This window comes from Pteronotus mesoamericanus, unplaced genomic scaffold (assembly GCF_021234165.1).
Source record: "Pteronotus mesoamericanus isolate MK-2021 breed Mesoamerican mustached bat unplaced genomic scaffold, CSHL_Meso_final contig_256, whole genome shotgun sequence".
NCBI lineage: Eukaryota > Metazoa > Chordata > Mammalia > Chiroptera > Mormoopidae > Pteronotus > Pteronotus mesoamericanus.
Window position 1 is genome coordinate 278,796 of NW_026555108.1, and position 18,144 is coordinate 296,939.

The window sequence follows — 18,144 nt, forward strand, 5'->3', positions numbered from 1 at the left end:
CCCTCTTTTTCTCTATGAATCTCTCTCTCTGCCCCAGTATTTCCTCCCAGCTCTGGTCTCTTAGGCCCTTTCCTGTACCTGAAGAGTAAGCCTGAGCAGGTGGTAGAAGTCTGTCTGCTTCCCCGATGAGAAAAAGGGGACGGGGAGCCCACGGAGATGATGATAGAAGGAAAGAGAATGCACTCACCCCCTTAAAATAGTTTTTCTATCCTCCTCTCAGTTCACTAAAATCTATTGATTAAATGGGAAACTTCATGACCACATGCTCCCTTGGTTTATTATACACAGAGCCGGAAACCACTTCTGTTCCTTGCTATGTACAGTCGGACACACAAAAATCACCAAGACATATGATTCCTAACTCATTCAGTTCTACTGTTTCTAAGGGCTCCTTCTTCATGGCAAGTCTGCTAGGTCAGAGGCAAGTGGAGGTGACTGTCAGATGCCAAGTTAAACCTGGCACCTATTCTCAAGGACCTTACATCCTCAGTGGAGGCGACTAGGACAGGTGTGCTCAGATCTCCTGGAACACAAGGCAAACAACACGAAAGCCGTGGGCACAGGTGGGTGTTCCTGGGCCTATATGAAGACGGGGACAAAAAGTTGTGGCCCAGAACTCAGGAGAATTAATAGTTACTGAGCATCCATATTGGTCAGACGTTGTTTTACATACTTTAACTCTATCTTTCTTGACTCTCACAATTATCCTGGTGGATGGATATCCTTGCTCTCATTTTATGGTCGGATGTACAGAGAAGTCAAGTGATCAACCAAGGTCATCTAGTTACTTAGCTACAGATCCACAACCAAACCCCAATTCTGAGGCTCCAGAGAATGTGCTCCCTCTTGTCACTGCATTATGCTTTCTCTGGGCCAAAAATCACTGGAGGGCTGGTCCCTTCCTCTCTCCGGGACCTAGTTTTTCAAGCTGTTAAATGAGGTGTATGAGGATGATATCTAAGTTCCTAGCCCTGAAGCTCTGATGCTAAGATCTGAGCCTTACACCCAAAAGCTTGAAGTCAAGGTTAGAAACGGGGGCTGCTGCATCACCCCAGAAATAACCAGAGTCAAACAGCCTAGGCAGGGCATTGAGCCCAAGAGAGGGGTAGCTGGGAATGATACTCTCAAGTATACCATTTTTTTCCCAGTCTAAGGTATGAAAAGGAAAAGAAGAGCTCACTGGGAGTATTTTCTAACAATACAACCTCAGAAAGAAAGCTCCAGGATACTACTGTGCTCCAGGCTCCACCCCAGGGATACCTTGGAACTTAGTTAAGATTCTCCTCCTTGAGGGACCCACAAACTAACAAAGAACCCCAGGAGGCCCTGGGCGGGGAGGGGAAGTCCTCAGAGGGAGGAAGCTGTAGCGCCCTTTCCTGTTGTAGGAATCGAAAGGTGAGGTTGGTATCAGTCTGCCATGTCCCATCCTGAGGCACAGAAGGAAAATGTGCCACCGTCTGTTTTGAATATGTATGAAGTGAAAGAGAGCTATCAAAAGGGGCCCATGCCATACAAAGATGGTCAGGATTACTTTGAGATGCAACACTTGCTAAAAAGAGAATGATCAGACCAGGACTAGGACTACTCACGGTTATCTGGTCCACCCACTGTACCAGGCAGTAGCCCAATTCTATTCTAAGTACTTCTTGTCACATGTAACTCTACAAACAAACAAGTAAACACTTGAAAAAATGAATTTCCTATGTTCACCAAGCTGGCTGACAGCTGATGTCAGGTAACTCACATAGCCCCTCTGTGCCTCAGTTTCCTCATCTTTAAAATGAGGATAATAGCAGTACCAACCTCATTTGCCTGTTGTGAAGATTATATAAATTAACCTATATAAAGTGCTTAGGCCTCTGACTGGTGTGGCTCAGTGGACTGAGTGCTGACCTGCAAACCGAAGGGTCGCCAGTTCAATTCCCAGTCAGGGCACAAGCCTGGGTTGCAGGCCAGGTCCCCAGTAGGGGGCGTGTGAGAGGCAACCACACATGGATGTTTCCCTCCCTTTCTCCCTCCCTCCCTCCCCCTCTCTTTAAAAATAAATAAAATCATTAAAGTGCTTAGGAAAGTACACATCACACTATAAGCTCCCCATAAGTGAAAGTTACTATCTTGACTATTACTCTGTGCCCTTTATTCTGTGCTGCATACATATTCCTATTCATCCTCACAACACCACAATGGGAATATACTGTTATTACTCCCAAAGCCAAGGTGAGAGAAATGGGAAGTAATTGTCCCGAATGGCTGAAGCCAAACCAGCCTCCCTTCAAAGTCCATGTTCTAACTACCAAACCACAACAGAGTGATGATCTCTTAATGGAGTGTCCCGCTGCCTTGACAATTTTCTGAGGTGAGAGTCTCAGAAGGCTGGCGTTCTAGACCCACTGCTGCTGTCAGTTTATTCTGTGGCCATGGGAAGTACAACAGGTTAACCACTCTCTCAACCCGTTCCCTCATTTGGACCATGGGAATAATACAGTGGTTCCTGTTCGGCCCACCTTAGATGGTTGCTGGAAAGCATCAAATCAGTCCACGTGAAGGAAAGCGCCCTCTCAGAATCCAGAGCTCTCACCCTCTGCCTCTTCTGCCTAACTTGCACCACACGTGTTTCATTTGTTTGTTTGTTTGGTTTTTTTTTTGCTTTGTCCCCAAAAGAGCAACCTTTTCCCACTGACCCCTTGCCCGCAGGCCTTCTGCTGCCTTCCATTCCTCCAGAATTTTGCTCACACTATTCCCTCTGCCTGGAACATATCTGTCCCCTCTGAATAGGCAAGACCACATCTCACTCATCGCAATATCCTAATGCTCAGCAGCACCCCATTCTGATTCCAGGTCGACTGTCTCATGGGAGGCTGTGGCTGCAAGAAACGCCATCTTGTCCATACAGTTCATTTTCAATGCTGCCTACTGACAAGAAGGCGGAGGAATAACGAATCCATCCAGCTCCATATTTGATCTCCTGTTCCCAGGAGTCAGCCTCCTTAGCTTTTAAATAGATGCTCTTGCCTGCCTCCAATCACATTGCGGTTTTGTGCTTTCTCCAACTTCTTTGGATTAAATCATCTGATGGCGCACTGAAACAGGCCCTTGGGTATTATACAACCAGGCTGTGAAAGGAGGGGTTCCATGAGGAGGAAGTCACAACCACGCACGATCAAGTTCCCAAACATGAGCTCCACACTTGGGCTCCTGGTAAAAAAATCTCCGGGAAAAAAAATTCTTTAGAAAGAAGCTGTCAGTGGTATGTTCTTTCTCCCTTCCTCTCAAGTGGATCTAATGAGCGTAAAGGGTGGCAAAGTGACAGCTCAACTAAATACCAGCATTAGAGAAATTAGAAATTGAAATTCCCCGGAAAATGCGGTCCTCAGGAACATGTCCTTCTCCCTGTTGCTCGCCTAAGCGGCTCTGAAGTATTGATTACCACTTAGAGGTTCAGTCTATGCGCAGTGGAATGGGACGCTCAGGAATTATTTTTATAAGCAGATGATTAAAAAACAGAATTTGTCTGTCAATTTGGCGGGAAGGATGGTCATGGCCTGAAGTGTGCAGGCTTAGGTAGACCTACTAGGTGCATTGGGGTGAGGTGATCCCACCAGGAGTAAAAGAAGTATGTTGGCTGGCCCGCACCAGAGAACCAGCTTTGTAATTTTGTGTTTGGGAGTGAATTAGCATATAGCATTCTTCAGCCAAGCGTTCATCTGCTGGTGATGAAATTCTAGGGCTTGAAAGAGATTTGAAAGGCTGCTGAATCAACCCAGTTGTTTCCTGGCAATGCCCAAAGAGATGAACCTTTCTGTTCTTAGTGAAGCACTGCCACACAGATTTTTCTACCCTTCTTAGAAAGCTATTCAAGGACATAATACCTCTCTTTAGCAGGAAGTTTTGCCTTGGCTCTAATCTAAATCCTTCTCGCTGCTCTTCAAATATAATTCCTCTTCACCCATCCAGGGCTCTGTGAAGTTCTAGCTAAGCTATTCAGACTCCCCAATATCCCTGTTGGTAAGGATCCTACCTCCCAGTCTAGGACAGAGGCCTGCCACTGGGCAATCTTGTCAATATTCTCCAAACGCCGCTTGCGTTCATTGATCTGCTGAGTCACATTTCTCATGACAGCCAAAGCAGCTGCCACATACCTGTAGTCACTGTGAAGACACAAAAGTACAAGTTGAATGACTCAATGTGCCAGAGAATCAATGTGCTAGGTGCCAACCCTAACATCGATTCTACTCTTCCTAGTCAGTATAAGGGAGCCCTGGTTTTCCATTAAAGGCCTTGCCACATGGAGTAAAAGACTACATTACGTATCCTTTTCTATATTAAGGGGTGGCTATGTGACTAAATTATGTCCAGTGATATATAAATAAAAGCGTTAAGCAGAACTTTTGAGAAACCTTTTTTAAGGACAACAGCGTAGCCTTCTTTAGCCTTTATTCAATCATGATGTTTGGAATGTAGATGTGATGGCTGAAACCCTAGTGGCCATCTTGGATTATAAGGACAAAGTCCATACTCCTAGGGATAGGATAACAGAAAGCTGGAAAAAGTTCAAGCCTCTGATAAACCATGGATCCACTATGGCAGCGACAGACTGTCTCCCTGTGGACTTCTTTTTCATGAAATAACAAGACTCTTATGTTTTCTACACCATTATTTTTGTGTCCTATGTGGTACAAGAAGCCAAGGACTAAGAAAGGAGCCTCACACATGGCTTGGTGCAGACAACTTTACCATCTATCCTATCACCTATTTCTAGGGAACTCTGCGCCAAGTCCCTGTGAGATAACCCACATCCTTGCCCCACAACCAAATCCACACCTTGCCTTCCATACAGTATAGACATAGGATACTGCACAGTGGATAGAATAGTCTGAAGCCAGACTCGTTGGGTTCAACTCCAGTTTTGCCACTGACTAGTGGTGTGGCCTTTGGCAAGTCTCATTCACCTTCTCAGTGACTCAGTTTCCTTGGTTTCCTATAACACGAGGAGACTTAGAGTAGAAGTTACTGAGGGTTTAATCATCCATGCTAAACTATTTGACTCTCTAACTCCAGGTTGTCTTTTGCACACCTGCCAGACCACAGTCTTCAAACACTACTGCATTTTATCATCTCCAGTGACATGATGCTTACTATACCTCCTAACCAGTTTATTTTGTCCCAAGACAACTCTGTTAAGAAAGACACTCCTTTATCTTGAGCCTTTATGATTGTTAGCTATTATCAGCTTTGCTTCTGGATCCTACCGCTGACTCATATTGAGCGTATGGTCGACTAATGCTTCCTAAATCTTTTTAAAACATGTTGTCTGGAAGCTGCATCTCTCTCAGTCTGTAGCTGAACTGTTGATTTCTTGGACACAACTGCAAGTCTTTACATTTGTTCATGCTACCTCTCATCTTTTTACAATAGATCCTCCAGCCTGTGAAGGATCTACTGGGCTCTAGCACATTGTCCGAGTTTATCCCTGGCAATGCCATCTGAGCCTGCCATTTAGAGGCAGGAGAGGGTGACGACAGAAGGGGTGGCTGCAGTGTAGAAGCTGCTGCCATAAATAAGTACCCCTGCTCATTGTGCCCAATTTCTGTGTCCCATGCCATTCCTCTCTCTGACTTGAGGGCATCAGGAAAATGCATTAAGCCACATTCTGGGAAGTAAAGCATAGAGCTATGCTGTCCAAGATGGCAGCCACTAGCCACATTTAATTAAAATTAATAAAATCAAATTTTTTCTTCCCCAGTTGCACCAGCTGCATTTCTCGGTACTCAATAGCCATATACGGCCAGTGGCTCCTTAATTAGCACAGATATAGAACCTTTACATCATTGTCGAAAGTTCTGTTGGACAGCGCTGACATGAGAATGCTTATTACCTCATTCCTGACTCAGCCATGAATTCATCATTGCCACTGCGCCATAATGTCAGTCAACCTTTGGCATTTTTAGCTGGCTGCCTTTCTCACAATGGAGACAGAGGGAATGTCCCCGTCTCTAACCTGCTCCACTAGCTTTAGGAGTGGGTGAGAGAATTAATGGTTGTGGTCCAGCCTGAACCCTGCTCAGAGCGCCCAGGTGTCCAGGTGAGGTCCGGGCCCAGCCCCCTCATGAGGAGATGGACGGAAGCAAGACTCTGTTCTCCCAGACATGTCAGCTAATCTCCCTCTTGTACACAGTCCTCATTCTCATCAGCTTAAAGAAAGATGGGTGGCGGGATGGGGACATGTCACCCTTCTGTAAGAAGGGTAGTATTGTTCTCCATTGATCACTCTCCATCCATCTAATCTTCCACCTCAGGGGCCACTCTGCCTGCCTGCATTGCAGACCTACCTATCTGAACACGCATCTCACTAAGCCTTTAAGCTGGCAGCGGTTTCTAATTGCCTTCCAACCCAAGCTACTCTGACATGCATCGCATCCTGAAACCTGCTGAAGGGGGCCGCCTGGGACCTGGGGGTAGCGCTGGGCCCAGCAGGTCATGCCGAAGGGAGACAGGGCTTGAGGCAGGCTGCTGCTGCCTGAGCCGTTCTCTCAGCGCTCTTGACTCCGGGGTTAGAAGGAGAGTGGACCAGGGACCCAGAGGGTAAGAAGGCCTTGAGCCTGGGGTTGCGGTCACAAGGTAATAGGGCACAGAAATGGCAAATCCCAGGCAGACGGCCTATCTTACTGGTTCCCACTAAACTCAGTTGAGGCCCTGGGCTGCTTTGATTTAAGAAACTAATATAGCTTTTTGCTGTGCTTTGAACATGGTTTTTCTGGGCTCTTAACAGCAACTATGCAATCTATAATTTACCTAGTTGATACCATCAGCCCCAGGTATGATTTTTAGAGCCTCCTGCCAGGTTCCACGGAACAGACTCTTACGAGTAGGTGGTAGATGAACTGTGCATGATATAAAAACATTTGAGAACCGTCCTTTGAATATCCAATTTTAAAACTATTGGTCAGAAGGCTGCTCCACTGAGATTTAGGTACAACAGAGGCTGCTTCTGGTCACTTAGCACCATGAAGCATAACTGTGGAGGTCATTTAGGCTTATGACATCGTGGGCTAGCACAGCTGGAAGACACCTTGCAGACTGGCTGATAAAATAGCTCACATGCCATCCTGGGTGTAAAAATCACCTGCAGAGCTCTTTTGAAAGCTCTGTTCCCAGACCACTGTCCACAATCTCTCTCCCTGCTTTGCCACAGACTTGCTCTTTGTCGTTTTCCCTTTCTAGGCCTAAGTCTTTCCAGCCATAGAAGGAGGAAATCTGCCTAGCAGACCTTCCTTTAAGGGCCTTTCCGTTTTAGGTGCCATAAATATTTTCCACTTTTATAATACTTTAAAAATATCTTAATGTTACTGGGGGTTCTTCAATGTCCTAATAGCTCTCACAAGGAACTATATCCTGACAAAACTTAGCACTCAGTTCTGACAATGGGTTGTATTAAATCTTTCCAAGTGAGATTTAGTAACCATCAAATTTCATGTCTAACAAGTATTCCTACCATACCCCAGCCAGCAAACTGACTCAGGGAGAAGAAAGCAGAATCTTCCTTCACCAGGTCCTTCTCTACCCACCTCCCTCATAGCCAACAGAGCACGGGAGGTAAAATCGTGACTGGTGTTGTCACACAAAGGGAGAGTCCACCGTCACTGCATTTGGATTCATGCAGTGAATTTTGAAATCTGTCCAGGGCTCCAGAACCACTGAAGCATATGACCTATTTGCTTAAAAAAAACAACATCACCTTAAAAATTAACTCAGGACCCTGACTGGTGTGGCTCAGTTAGTCAGGCATCGTCCCACAAAGGGAAATGCTGCTTGGGTTTCCCGCTCAGGGCACATGCCTGGATTGCGGGTTTGGTTCCCCGTCCGGCACATGTGGGAGGTGGCCAATCGATGCTTTTCACATCAATATTTCTCTCCCTCGCTTTCTCCCTCCCTTGCCTTCTCTCTAAAAAATAAATGAATAAAGTCTTTTAAAAGCTGAACCCAGGGACTGACGTAGAAGTCTGACATAAAGAAAACCAACTGGCCAATACCCATGGCCTTATGCGACTAGGTCTAGAAGTCAGATCCAAGGAACCCAGGAAGTGGAGCCAAATAAAAGTAGGAAGCAGGCCTAATAAGAATTAGGCAGGAAGCTAAAGAAAAATGGGCAAAGGTCTTCTTTCTTCTTCGAGTGCTCAATCAGGAAGAAAGCGGAGAGCTGGGCCAACAAGTCTAAGGTCAGGGATTTAATACCCATTAAAGGCAGTCCAGAAACAGGCTGGGGACTCTAGGACAGTGAGTAAAACATGTGAAAGACTGGGGGATGTTCACTTGAGACCATCCTCATTGTTGGAGATGACTCCCAGCATATACCTTACTGGTATGGGGTAGGGGTGTCATTTCAATTCTGAAAGACATATGCTCCTTGGTCCATTTGGGGTTGATTTTCTTGAAAATACTGAAAAAACTTTTGGGGGAAATAAACCTCTCGGGCAGTCTCAAGTCTATTTGCCCCTAGTATTCGCTGGGTCCAAGGAGGAGGTATGGTTAGAATGAAGCAGAACAGACTAGGAAAGACTAAAGAAAACCAAGGATTTTGCCTTGCAGAAGAAATCTAAGGTCAGTATAGTTTAGCAGACTGTTACCACAATATTTGAATCTATCAAGCAGCGTAGAATAAACAGTTGAACAATTATTCCATCTCGGTTGATTCGCTTGGCTAAACTCAGGACTAAGGACCAGACTATAAGCTCCCTGAAGGCAGGTCTGAGCTGTACAACAATGATGATGCATAATGATCGCATGTGCAGACTGATTTACAACTTTATAAGCAGCTCTCAGAAGCCTTCCCTTATTTTATATACATCCTAGCCTTGTGAGGTAAACAAGGATATGTCATCGTCCCATTGTGCACATAGGCTAACGGAATCTCAGAGAGGGCAAAAGAACAGATATTCTTCATAAGGACCAACATGTAGAGGAGGCTCTCTCCTTCACTCGTGCTTCCCTTACTCCCTTACCTATGGTCTTGGGCAGTATACTTAAGGAGCTCAGCCAGCTGTAAGGGATACTTGCAGATCTTCTGGACTGGAGTCAAAAGGAAACCATCGATAGCAATGTCAATCATTTGCTGCAAGAGGCGACAAGCCTCAAAGAAGTGCTGATAGCGGCTGTCCTTCATCAGTTTGGAGAGCTCCATGCAGGCGTCCAGGTGGTTGTTACAGTATTCAGAGTAGATCCAGAATCCATCTTGCTGTGGGCAGAAGGAAAAATGAAGAGAAAGTGAAAGGCTGCTGAGGATTCCAAAAGAAGTGTTGGAGAAATGGAAAAACAGAACCCGCTGTTATGGAGGGATATTAGCACGCTAACAATATCCATTTTTCCTAAACTGATTCAGAAGTTTAAATTATTTTTTAAGATTTTATTTATTTATTTTTAGAGAGAGGGGAAGGGAAGGAGAAAGAGAGGGAGAGAAACATCCATGTGTGGTTGCCTCTTGCACGCCCCTCATTGGGGACCTGACCCGCAACCCAGGCCTGTGCCCTGACTGGGAATCGAACTGGTGATGCTTTGGTTCGCAGCCGGTGCTCAATCCACTGAACCACAGCAGCCAGGGCCTGATTCAGAATTTAATAATAAAAAATAAAAGAATTATTTGGAAACTAGAAATACTGACTGTAAAATGTCATATAAAAAAGTAAATAAGTAGTAATAGTAAGGAAATTCTATAAAAGAAGGATAATGGAGGGAGACTGGTCTTTACAATAGGAAAACACACTGTGGCAATAAAACTCTGGCACTGGATCATAAAAAGAGATAGGCTAGAGGTTCTATTTCTGGCAATTGCACAATAAATTTTTTAGATAAATCTTACCACTGAGAAAAGCTAGAAAAGCTGGAAATACATAATAATTTCTGTTTGAAGGAATCCCAACATCTAGAGATTCAAATTGTCTCCACAGAATATCCCTTAAAAAATACTCCTTGGAGTATTTAGATGTAAAGAGGCCATGATGTACACAAGTTAAACAAATGGCTGAGGACAAAAATATATGAGCGTATGTATGTGTATATGTATATATAAATACGCACGTAGAGAGGGGAAAGAGCAGAGAATAAGGAGAGAGAGGGAGAGCATATTCAAATTATAAAGTAAAAGCAGTGAAATGATATGTTAACAATAGGTAAAGCTGAATAAATAGTATATGCGTGTTCTTTGTACTGTTATTTTTCAACTTTTCTGCAAGTTTGAAATTATTTCCAAGTTTTAATACCATCTACAAATTTTTATACACTGTTCAATACTCATACAAAGACTACCTGATGCATGAACAAAACCTAAGAGAAATGATAGGCAATACAAATGGATAGATAAAAAAATCAAGATGGAGTTATTACGCATAGGCTTAAAAAAGTATTATTTTAAAAAACACTAAATAGGCAAGCCATGCAGATGAAAAGAAATTAGAAAAACATATATTTAATTAAAAAAAAGACTTGTATCCAGTCCTAACTGGTGTGGCTCAGTCGTTTGGGCATCATCCCACAAAACAAAAAGTCACTGGTTAGATTCCCAGTCTGGGCACATGCCTAAGCTGTGGGTTTGGCCCCCGGTTAGGGTACATATGAGAGGCAACTGATCAATGTTTCTCTCTTACAAGATACTTCGATGTTTCTTTCTCCCTCCCTTGCTCTCTCTCTCTCTTGGAAAAAAAAAAAAAAAGAACTTGTATCCTGGAACTTGATAATAAAAAGACAAGCATAAAGAAAAAAAACATAATTTTTTAAGAAACAGGCAAAATTAGTACATTAAAAGGATGATACACTTTGAGGGATTTATCCCAATTCATTTCACCATATTAACATAAGAAAAGTAATACGATTATTTAAAAAGATACATAATAAGCATTTGAGAAAACACATTCATGATAAAAGCCACCAGCAAACTAGGAAAAGAAAGAAACTTCTCCCATGTGATAAAGGGCAATTATGAAAAAACCTAAGCTAATATAATTCTCAATAGTCAAAAGATGAATGTTTGCCCCTTAGCTCAAGTACGAAACAAAACATGTCTGCTCTCGCCATTTCTGGTTAATACTGTAGTGGATTTTCTGGTCAGCACAATAAGAAAAGAAAATAGAAGGCACACATATTGAAGAAGAAATACAACTGTCCTTATTCAGAAATGATAGGATTGTGTATACATAAAATCCTAAGGAATCTACACACACACACAAAAATACTAGAACCAACTGGTGAATTCAGTAATGTGTCAGGATTCAAGGTTGATATAAAAAACTCAATTGTATTTCTATACCATAGCAACAAACTATAGGAAATTCAAATAAAAATGCCATTTACAATAGCAACAAAAATTGAATACTTAGAAATCAATTTTTAAAAATAAGGTCAAGACCCACACAATGAAAACTGGAAACAATACTAGGAGGAAATATAGAAAACCTCAACAAAGAAATAGATAGATGTGCATGGAATGAAAACATGTCAATTTTCTCAGAATTCATCTACAGATATAACGCAATATTAAACAAAATACTGACAGGGTCTTTCATTTGTTTTTGCTTTTTGGTACAACTTAGGAAACTGATTCTTTTTTGCTGTTGTTTCCAATTTTATGAGAATTAACTGGCATACATCACCATATAAGTTACCACAAAGGTGCCAAGGTAATTCAATGGGGGAATTAATAGTTTTTCAACAAATGATACTAAAACAACTGAATGTCCATATGAAAACAAATTAACTTTGACCTTTATTTTATGTCGTTTATAAAAATTACCTATATAAGAAATAATGCCACACAACTTTTATAATAGGATAAATCTTTGTGACCTTGGACTAGGCAAAGATTTCTTAAATAAGACCCAAAAAACATGAATCCTAAAAGGAAAATAGGTATAAACTGGATTTCAACAAAATTAAAAGTTTGTTTTTCAGACACACTGTTAAGTACATGAAAGACTAAGACAGAGACGAAGAAACATTTGCAAATCACATTATCTAATCAATGACTTATAAACAGAATAAAGAACTAATGAAACTAAACAATAAGAAAACAAATAATCTTCTTAAATATAGTAAAAAAACATAAACAAACACTTCACCAAAGATTTTATACAGATGGAAAACAAGTGCATGAAAAAATGCTCAACATCATTACCCATTAAGGGAATGTAAATTAAAACCACAATGAAATACCACTAAACACCTATCAGAATGGCAACAATTTTAAAAAATACTAATAATGCCATGTGCTGGGAAACAAGTGGAGCAAGTGGAACTTTTATATATTAGAAATGAGAATGCAAAATGGTACAGTAACTTTGGAAAATAGTTTGTCAGTATCTTATAAAGGTATACAAACACTTACCATGCAACCTAGTAATTCCACAGATGTAAAGAACTTAGTAAACCACTCAGATGTCCTGGAATAAACTGGCAAATGGGTAGTATATCCATACAATGGAATACTACTAAGCAAGAAAAAGAACCAACTACTGATATATTCAACAGCATGGATGAATTTCAAAGGCATTATGTTCAGTGAAAAAAAGCTAAACACAAATGATTACTACAGTATAATTCCATTAAATGACTTTCTAGGGTAACAGAAAGCAGATTCGTGCTTGCTAATGGCCAAGGGTGGGAACAGAGATTGACTACAAAGAGAAACAGAGAGAACTTAATGAAGTGATATGAATGTTTTATATCTTGATCATGATGATAGGTACACAAACTATATACATCTGCTAAAACTCATGAAATTATACACTTAAAATTGGTGAACCTTTTTGTGTGTAATATACCGTAAGAAGCTGATAAAAATGAAAGCCTCCAACTGAATAATAAAAGGGTAAACAATCCAAGTTTTTTCAAGACAAATTACCACAGAAAAAAGGACAATACACTATAATGAGGTAGAGTTTATCCCAGCAATGCAACTATCATTTAACATGAAAACTGCTAAGTCCAAATTTACCATTTTAACAGGTTAAAGGGCAGGAGCATATGATCATTTCAGTGGAGCAGTGGTTCTCCTGACACCCAGGTAACACTTGAAAATGCCTGAAGGCATTTTTGGTTATCACAGCTGGGGCAGTGGGGTTTGCGGTGGAAATCCAGTGGGTAGAGACCAGAAATGCTGTTAAACACCCTACAATGCACAGAGCAGGCTGCAACAGAGAACCATTATCCCATATTCTACTTACCCCACTCGACGTGACATTTATGATATCTATACACGTTGTAGTAAGGTTCATACGCCTACTGTGTTGATTCTTGCTACATAATACCCTACAGTAAGCAACCTGTTTACTTACATATCCTGTTATAAGTAACCTGTTTCTTATACATCCCTTGGAAATAGCTAAATTGCTTCTAATTGCATTCCGCCACACATAACACTGCCATGCAATGAACAGCCTTGTAAACGCTCCCTCATGGATCTCTGCGAGAACTTCTCTGGGATACATATTCAGAAATGGATATGTATCCCATACGCATGCTCAACTTTGATAAATACTTCCCGTATGCTTTCTGAAATGGCTGAACTGGTTCAAATATTGTGCGGAAAAAGTTAGCATGTCAGGCCTGAGACTGCTGTCCTTAGAAAGACCTGCTTGAAATGTTGACCCTTGGCTGGCATCTTGAAACTTGGATCTGAAGGGGGATCTCACCAGTCCCTGACAGGAGTGGCTCTTTTATTTATATAAACAATGTTGTGGTTTATAATGAATGCCCCCTTCCCTTCTTGGAATCTAGAATTTGGGTACATGCTAGGCAGAGGGTACCTACATCAGCAGATCCCCGTAAAATCCTTGGGCACTGAGTCCCTAATGAGTTTCCCTGGTAGAGGATATTTCATATGCATTGTCACAACTCATTGCAAGGGGAATTAAGTGCATCCTGTGTGACCCTACTGGGCAAGGAGTCTTGGAAACTTGAGTCTGGTTTACAGACTTTGGCCACTGTGCCTCTTCTTTTTGCTGATTTTGCTTTGTATCTTTTAGCTGTAGTAAATCATAACCATGACTATAACTTCCTGATGAGTCCTGTGAGTCCTTCTAGCAAATCACTAAATCATATATCTATGAGCAAAGCAGGAGAATTTGCATGAAGGCCCATTTAGCTGCACACTTTTTATGTGCCGGTTGAAATCTGTACCATGTGCGCATGTTATCTCTTTAAAAATAAATGCTTTATAAAAAGGGGGCAGAGAATTGTCAAAACAACTAGGTCACCTGTGAATGAGACCCAAAAGATGTAGAGAACCACAGGGGTACAGAGCAAAAGCTTCTTATATTCCAGATGAGGAGGCCCAAAGAAGGTCAGGAACTTAGCCTAAGTTCCCCAAAAGTCATTACAGTCACAGGACTCAAATCCTCACTTTCCTGCTTCCTAGCGCTCTGTCCTCTAAGTCAGGTGGCCTGTTTTCCTGCACATGTCACTTCTCCTACCCTGGTGCTCTCCCCTAAGTGCTTCACAGGGACCTACTTTCATGCTGACCATGGTTACTCCTATTTCTCAGATTCTCCATGCCGTGAATAATTTCAGAGTCCTTCCCAAAACCCTGGGCCCCCTAGTAACGGAACCCAACAGGAAAAGAAAAGAGAAGCAGAAAAAAAATCCTACTGGTAATCCTCTGGAAGGAGAGAGGAAAGGGAAGGACATGCAAAGAAAGAGAATCCTCGTCCAAATCATAGTATCTCATACCCCGGCAAAGTTGTCAACATCCGAGTCAGAGAGGAATCCATCCCCTACCATAGAACAAAGAGCCGAGCGGGACCAGACAACTCAGATAGTCCTCCAATTGCTTCTTGACTTCTTTCAACGCTCCTCCACCACTGCCCCCAAAGGGAAAGATGCTTACGTGCTCCAGGAAGCAGGGTCCTATCTCGCTGAGGTGGGGGTCATCATTGTTGTACTGCTTCTCCAGGTCTCTCACAAAGCCCATCTGAAACCTGTAGATGTCTTCAATGTTCCCAAAGATGACCTTCAGTTGCTCATCGCTGAACATGTCCCTTCTCTTTCGGCATTGCTTCAGGTAGCCCTGCAGACAAAGAAAAAGCCCAGGTTGAGGATGTCCCTCATTCCTTGAAGGCTTTACTACTTCCTAGGCACTTGGAGCCTTCTATCAGTTCCATGAAGTAGACAGGGAATAATCATTTGCATTTTTCATATGAGGAAACTGAGGTTTACAGATGGAAGCTACTCTATCAGTGAGTAATTAGGAAAGTTGAACGTCAAGCAAAGGTCTTCAGAGTGCAAAGACTCCAGAGTAGAGAGCTTCGGTCACCATCCTCTATGACAAAAGCCTCAAAAGTGCTAGGGCCCTCTCTCAGAAGCTGGTTAAGTACGACCATTTTCACTCATTTCAGTAGTTATTGGTTTAGCTGGATCTATTCATATCTCTAAAGTTTTTCTTATAGGACAAAGTCAAATGGTGTTCATAACATTCACAACAATTTGGCCACAGAGGCCCCGGCAGGAAAACTTCCCAAAAGGAAAGAGGAATTGACAAAACCAAACCATTCCTTAACACAATGTCTTAGCCATCTGAGGTAGCTGGCCAGGAGACATGGTTTTGACGAGCTCAGCCAACAAGCCCACAAGTGTCCAGGCATGGTGTTTTTAGCAGAGTAAGCATTCAGGGCACGTTTGTGAATAAACAGACAATTTAATCCAGCTAGCCACTGATGAAGGAGAAGAATCGATGCAAGAGATTCTGAGTCTAATAAGAGAGCACTAAGATAACACAGCCAACTTCAGGCCACACCGTAAGTCATGGCCAAAAAAGAAAAAAAAAAAAGCACCAGCTTTTCACTTTGAACCTACTGATGTAGATTTTTAACAAATGGCCACCATCCGCATGAGCAATCATCAGCGCATGAAAATGTTCTTGGTGAGAATGAACTATGGTCACTTGCTTTCATCTAAAAGCCAAAATGCAAGTTTTAGAACACTTTTCTTAAGTGTGGAGTCCCTAATGCAGAGCACTGTACTGACTGACCTACCACTTCTGACCCTGTCTCTACCTCCACTTTGTTTCCCCTAACACAGCCTCAATGCCCTTTACCAACCTCTACTAAATCTCACTTCCCTTATCTCTTCCCTACACTCCACTTCAGCCATTAATTATCGTCTTTTGACAGCTTGCAGGATAATAGTGTGTGCCTGTGTTAACTAATGGCCACTGCCCTCATTGAGTGACATGTTCAGGATGGCCTGCATTCATTCATATCCAATAATATGAAAAAAACTCATATTCATAAACTAATTGAGTAATTCACATGCCTGGGTTGCAGGCCACGTCCCCAGTAGGGGGCGCTCGAGAGGCAACCACATGAGAGGTAGCCACACATTGATGTTTCTCTCCTCTATCTCCCTCCATTCCCTTCTCTAAAAATAAATAAATAAAATCTTTTCTTTAAAAAAAAAGAAAGAAACTCAAGGAAGGCTGCCTATTTATTTCACTTTGTTCTAAAACTCACAAGGATTGATCTAGAAGCAGAGATCTAGTGCAATAAGCTAAAATTAGTATCTTGATATGGAATACAAAACACAGCCATGATCTCCAGGGAAGGTCCCAAACGTCTCAGGGCAAAAAAAAGTGAACAAAAAACCTCTGCATCATCTAGGTTTGGAAAACACGTTAGGGATAGGCCCTCACAAGTCTGGACCTCAGTGTCTCCATCACCATATGTTAAATTTCCATATATCATATATATCAGAAAGTATTTCCAGGGCCCTATTTAGCTCTGACTTTCTAGAGATTTCATATATCGTTTGGCCTGGAAGCCTGATGCCTGACAGGAGACCTGATAAACATCTTGAAAATAGATTTAAGAAAAAAGTAGGGAATGATGGCTATGGTTGCCTTGTTCGCAGCTACACTCCCAGAGTTTAACACAGTACCTGGCATGTAGTTACTGCTCAATAAACATATGGTGAATAACTACAAAAGGCCTAGATCTTCTCATGCTAATGATGACAAAAGGTAAACTGGAAGCAGAACGTTTAAACTGGTGGCTGTCTTTTCTTCTTTGCCATTTTGAGTCAGGAAATCCTTTCTTCAAATTAAATGAAACCACTTAAAAAACCTAGAGAATGTCAGGAAGAAAGATATTTGCCACATGGAAAGTGATAACAGATTAATATCGGGAATATGTAACAAACTCCTTTAAATCAGCAGGAAAATATGACGAACTCCAGGAAAATGGGCAAAGGATCGTAACAGGGCCTGGAGTGTCCAGGTGGTGCAGAGAGGTAGGGCCGAGGGCAGCCAGAACCCCTGGGCTTGTCCCTTCAGGCTGACAAGCTGCCAAATCTCTTTACCTTAGGATGCCATACAAATATTACCATTTGGCACAATGCATTATCATTTTCTATTTTCTATTTACACCAAGATGTAAAGACAATTGGAAAGTATTGAGAGAGGCAGTTCACAGAAGGGAAAACCCAAATGGTTAATAGATTTGAAAACCCCAGGCTTAAACATATCAGGTGGGAATTACTTGAAGCTACAGCGTGATAAACTCAATTAGGTCTTAAGGAGGAATTTCTTGACGGTGAAGGTATGAGACAGTGATATGAATGACTGAGGCAAGCTCCTCCAGCTTCTCTGGAGGAATCTGAGCACAGTATTTACTTCACAGGCTTGGAATGACTGAGATTATCTTCCTCAAGAGAGGTAGATGAGGCAACTTCATAAGGCACCTTTAGCTTCGCTTGCCCTGTACCTCCATTTCCCTGATAAGAGTTGGAAGGTTACAACAGGTAATATCACCAAGGTGATCTAGAACTAGGCCAAGGCTCTTTTATCCCACTGCCTGGATTTACAAAGAATAATGTTGTCTTCTGCAGAGAACTCATTTAAAAAAGATCTTTTCTCTTACGGGCCTCACTGAATGACTCTGACTTCATTTCCTACTTTCACATTTGTCACCCAAGGGCATTGTAACTTAAATGTTTGTAAAGTGCTTTCTGCTCCCAGGAGAGAGTGAGAGAGAGAGAGAGAGAGAGAGAGAGAGAGAGTGTGTGTGTGTGTGTGTGCGCGCGCGCGCGCACACATTCTCTAATAGATAGTGGCTTTTTACTATACTGAATGTGGTGTCCCTCATTTCTCCTTCAACAGCACAAGGGTCG

General features: G+C 42.2%; 1 protein-coding gene across 4 annotated transcripts in view; it reads right to left on the minus strand.

Annotated features, from left to right (window-relative positions):
* The window catches only part of ARHGEF9 (Cdc42 guanine nucleotide exchange factor 9), a 222,926-nt gene that overhangs the window by 33,731 nt on the left and 171,051 nt on the right, over positions 1-18,144 (minus strand). For all 4 annotated transcript variants that reach the window (XM_054574240.1, XM_054574239.1, XM_054574238.1 and 1 more), the window contains 3 exons: positions 14,870-15,049; positions 9,000-9,232; positions 4,019-4,148 (listed from right to left, as the gene is read on the minus strand). In XM_054574240.1, the coding sequence (XP_054430215.1) occupies positions 4,019-4,148; positions 9,000-9,232; positions 14,870-15,049 (543 nt within the window). The remainder of the gene's footprint in view (positions 1-4,018; positions 4,149-8,999; positions 9,233-14,869; positions 15,050-18,144) is intronic.